General features: G+C 42.2%; 1 protein-coding gene across 1 annotated transcript in view; it reads right to left on the bottom strand.

Moving 5' to 3' along the window:
* The window catches only part of LOC106811372, a 9834-nt gene extending 8276 nt beyond the window's left edge, over positions 1 to 1558 (bottom strand). The window contains exons 1-2 of the mRNA XM_014814962.1: positions 1534 to 1558; positions 911 to 1099 (exon numbers count right to left, since the gene is read on the bottom strand). Coding sequence (XP_014670448.1) covers positions 911 to 1099; positions 1534 to 1558 — 214 coding nt within the window. The remainder of the gene's footprint in view (positions 1 to 910; positions 1100 to 1533) is intronic.
* Between the last annotated feature and the right edge of the window lie 3554 nt (positions 1559 to 5112).

Below are 5112 nucleotides of genomic sequence, written 5' to 3' on the forward strand. Positions count from 1 at the left end.
AGATCGATCGATAGATAGATAGATAGATAGATAGATAGATAGATAGATAAATAGATAGATAGATCGATAGATAGATATATAGATACCGCTACCGTCACCGCCACCGCCATCGCCACCGCCACCGCCATCGACAACACCATCACCACCGCCACCACCACCGCCGCCGCCACCGCCACCGCCACCGCCACCACCACCACCACCACCATCGCCACCACCCCCGCCACCGCCACCACAGCCACAACCGGGAACACCACCACCACCAGCAGCAGTGGCAGTAGCCATTTATTTTCAGAGTGAAAACTACGATAGAAAAGAATTGCCGTTTTTCTATTACTCTACGAAGGAATGAACTTACTGGAACCACCACGCTAGGAAATAATTTATGTTACATTATATAGCTTCACCCTCGGGAACGATTCTCATATTAACAGTAAAGCTCTCGGGTGGAGGAGTGAGTATAGCGTCTACTGTATTCAAGTCCTCACAAGAATATATTGATGATTCCGTGAATTCTGAAAGTATGTTTCTTCAAATCCCATAAATTTTTCGAAACGAATGGAACCAGCAATGTGTTTACATATCACTGACATATCACTGACATTATAACCACTAACAAAAACTCTAGGTCTCATATCAACAGGGCGCATGAAAAGCGTGTATGTTCTGGTATTATGTAAACGTAGTAAAACTTGGAGCAGTAAGGACCGTTGTTGGAAACATCGTAAAGCTATCTCCGGACATAATGCTAAATGACTAATGACTAATGTTAAGACTAAAACATTTATGACGACGGTCCCCTATACCTTTTACTCTACCTCTCTTTTACTCTACCTCTCTTTACCTCTCCTTAGTAACTGATAAAAATACCAACGCGAATAGCAATGTTCTAGCTATTATACATGGCGCTCACCTAGACCTCCTTCTAATTGCAGCTCTAGAATCTTGATGAATATATGCTTGGTGTAATGCACTCTGATCAGCCACTCGCAATTTGTGTCGTTCTCGTACTTGTTTGGAAAACCGGGCGATTCGATGACACCGCCCACGCCCGTCAACATACCACCACATCCATTCTGTGGCTGCGGTTCGGGTAAGGTACCTGCCGAAGACAGAAACAGAGCCGTAACAATCAGCAGCATGCAGTAGCAGCGATGTTACTGTTGCCACCAGTAGCATGTAAGATCGGCACAGCACATCACGGCGCGCAGCACGGCGAGCAGGATCGGCTCTCTCTCTCTCTCTCTCTCTCTCTCTCTCTCAGTTTAGGTGTTTGTACCGTATGCATGCTGTACACTGCGATAGGAAAGTAGCGTCATAATTTGTAATTAAAGAATTTGTATGCGAATTAGGGCGCTGATGGATATTGGGGGGGAACAGGGAGGGGCATTATAGTAGTTGGCGCGTAAGTGAATTATGTATGTAATTGTGCGTTATAATTATTATAAATTATTTGGGACGTCAGGTATAGGCCTCTAGGCAGAACTGTTAAAGGTGAAATATAATGCAGCAATATTAAATTAAACAGCGACCAACCTATAACAGTATTATAATACTCCATATTTTCCAAAAATGCTTATATTTTCGTTGACATTGTAACTGTAGTATTGGTAAAAAGTGGTTGATCCTAAAGTGACGTCATGGTTTTGCAATGGCGTTTTTTGGCACAATGGCGCAATGGCGTGAATTGGCGGTTTTGCAAATAATATTGTATTAATCTATGTAAATTAAGGTGCTAGAACTGATTAATTAGCAAACGATATGATAATTTTTTGTTATTGTAATTAATTATTGTGACATCATTTGTTGGGGTAGTTTTATTGTACTGTGTCCGTTATTTGCATTTTTATAGCGACATCTTTATTTTAATGAAATATTCGCTATAGGGACCAATTCTAATTAAGTGATTGGATACAGCAGTTAAAACATTTCCTATGAATTAGCTTCTAATTAATTTTGTACTGTAGCTAGAACTCTACAGGGAAAGTTGCTCATATAAACGTGCTCTATGGTTAGCGTGCAAAATTACTACTCTGTAAATATTTTTAATTTGAGAGACACAGCGCATGCGTGAACTCGGTATTTACGTGCCTAGTAGATGGCTGGGGAATGAGCTGTCTTCTGGTTCATTATTGAAACGCTAAAAGTGGTTAAACCGACCAAATTGTTCCGAAAAGCTCACATCACCCGGCAGAATTAGTTGGGAACGCGCTTAAGGATACTGTTAGGGTTACGGACAACCTAACTACTCATTAAGTTCAATCAAACTCATATCCATTACATACGAGAGATGTCTCTCTACGCTCTCAACGAAATTTTTTTTTACAAATTTATCGCTAATTAATTGATGGCAAAAATTGTGAATTCATACAAAAACATGCTTTTTCCTATTTTTCAGAAACAGCAAAGAGTTGGGACCTAACCTTTTAACCATAAGTTGTTCATAATATAAAATAAAAAAGGTTCCCTGGAATTTTTTTTAAATGCTTTAATTTAGGAAATAAGTTGAAAAGACGTACAACAATTTGTAGTGAATTTCTAAACGCAACAATTTCGTAAACAAAGAGCCATAACTCATAAAATATAATATTTAAAAAAAATTCCAGGGACCCTTTTTCTCTTTGATATGTTAGAATTGAAACGTAACAAAATTGTAACAAAATTTTGGAATCGGAGTTGCGAGTTTCGAGAAATAGCGCTTGAAAAATCACCTACTTTAGCATTTTTAACAACCGAGATATCAGCACTTTTCTAAATTTCCCATCATTGAACGCCTGTGTTAAGACTTGACTAATGCGGGGATTTGGAACTGTTTGGGAGACTATGTATAGGCCCATGGCTGCGATCTATCAAATAAAGTGGGTATTAAAATTTCGAAAGAAATTTACCTCCCAACCCTTACAGTATCCTTAACATACGTGAATTTCCTTTGAGTTGACTGGTGTTGTTAAGAAAATGTAGTGATAAACTGCCTCGGGCCCTGCTCCCTAGTTATATCGAGGGAACGGTACATCTTGATTGTGGATGTACTACTACTATTACTGCATGACAGCGTTCTGCGAGCTTCGGCTGATAATGAAGACGTCGTGTGAAGGCGCTGTGATGCCTTGATTAGCCGACCGACGTTAATGTTTTATTGCGCGGTGATGCACGATGACTGCCGATGCGCGCTCTCTTTCTCTCTCGCTCTCTCTCTCTCTCTCTTTCTCTTTCTACTTCTCTCTCTCTCTCTCTCGTCTCTCTCTCTCTATATATATATTAGTATATATATATATATATATCTGTCTCTCTCTATCTCTCTATCTCTATCTCTCTCTATCGTCTACTCTCTCTCTCTCTCTTCACTCTCTCTGATCTCTTCTCTCTCTCCTCTCTACTTCTATTATGGCTCTCTCTTTCGTCCTCTCTGTCCTGCTCTATCTCTCGCTGTAGTCTCTCTATCTTATATCTCCTATCCCTCTCTCTATCTCTAATTCCTCTCTCTATCTCTCTTCTATCTCTCTCTCCTCTCTACGTCTCTCATCTGTCTCTGCTCTCTCTTCTCTCTCTCTCTCTCTTTCTCATCTCTCGTCTCCCTCCTCTCTCCTCTCTTCTCTCTCTGTCTCTCTTTGTCTCTGTCTTTCTCTCTTCTCTCTACTCTCGTCTCTCTCTCTCGTCTGTCGTCTCTCTCTCCATCTCTCCGCTCAGCTCGCAGTCCTCTCTCTCTCTTGTCGCTCTCTCGTCTCTCCATCTCCTCATCTCGTCTTCCACTCTCTCTCTCTCTCTCTACTCTCGCTCGCGCTCGCTCGCTTCCTTTCTCTCTGCTCTCTTCGTCTCTTCTGCTCTCTCTCTCTCTCTCTCTTTCTCTCTCGTCTCCGTCTCTCTCTCGTCCAGTCTCTCTCTCCAAATCTTCGTTGCTCTCCTCCTCTGCTCGACGTCTCTCTCTCTACCTCATCTCCTCTCTCTCTCGTATATATAGTATATCCTATCTCTCTCTCTCTTCTTCTCTCTCTCCTTTTCATCGTTCTTGCTCATCTCTCGCTCTCTCGCCTCTCTCTCTCTCTCTCCTACTCCTTCTCCCCCTATCTCTCGCTGAGCGCTCGCTCTCATTCTCTCTCGGTCGCTCTCTCTCTCTCGGCCTCTCTCTCTCGCTCTCTCTCCCCTTCTCTCTTTCTCTATCTCTCCCTCTCTCTTTCTCTATCGCTCTCTATCTCTCTCTCACTCGCTCTCTCCTTCTCTCCCTATACGTCATCGCGCTGCCTCTGTCTTTCTCTGCTCTCTCTCTCCTTCTCTCCCTATTATCTCGCTCGTGCAGATGCTCTCTCATCTCTCACTCTCTCTCTCATCTCTCTTCTCTCTCTCTCTCTCTCGATCGCGCAGCGCGCGCGAGCGAGCTGAGACCGATGACCTAAACGTAACTCGTTATATCAGAAAAGTATGTGTTGCCTGTATCAATAACCGACTCGCAGTAGCTGGCCTGCCATGTAATTAACAACTCTCACGCGTGCTGGCACGATGAATGAAATAAAACAAGAAAAACAATTATTCGCCCGTAGAACACGTCAGGATGAAGTATGTTTACATAAAGCGTATATAGATACTATATTTATATAGGATAGATAGAGAGAGAGAGAGAGAGAGAGAGAGAGAGAGAGAGAAGAGAAGAAGAGAGAGGAGAGTGTGGTGTTGGAGAGAGAGAGAGGAGAGAGAGAGAGAGAGAGAGAGAGAGTAGAGAGAGAGAGAGAGAGGAGAGAGAGAGAGAGGAAGGAGCAGTCTGGCAGGCAAGGCAGACAGACAGACAGTCTGACGGATGGACGGCGAAATCAAACGATTAAATGGAATGGCATAGAATAGATCGATAAAATAGATAGATAGATAGATAGATGAGATAGATAGATAATAGAATGATAGATAGATAGATAGATAGATAGATAGGATAGATTAGATAAGATAGATAAGATAGATAGATAGATAGAATAGATAGATAGATAGATCAGATAGATAGATAGATAGATAGATAGATAGCTAATAGATAGATAGATAGAATAAAGATAGATAGATAGATTACCGATACCGTCACCGCCAGCGCCATCGCTACCGCCTCGCCACCGCCAACCGCATCGACAACACCATCTC

Source organism: Priapulus caudatus, unplaced genomic scaffold, assembly GCF_000485595.1.
Source record: "Priapulus caudatus unplaced genomic scaffold, Priapulus_caudatus-5.0.1 Scaffold19, whole genome shotgun sequence".
NCBI lineage: Eukaryota > Metazoa > Priapulida > Priapulimorpha > Priapulimorphida > Priapulidae > Priapulus > Priapulus caudatus.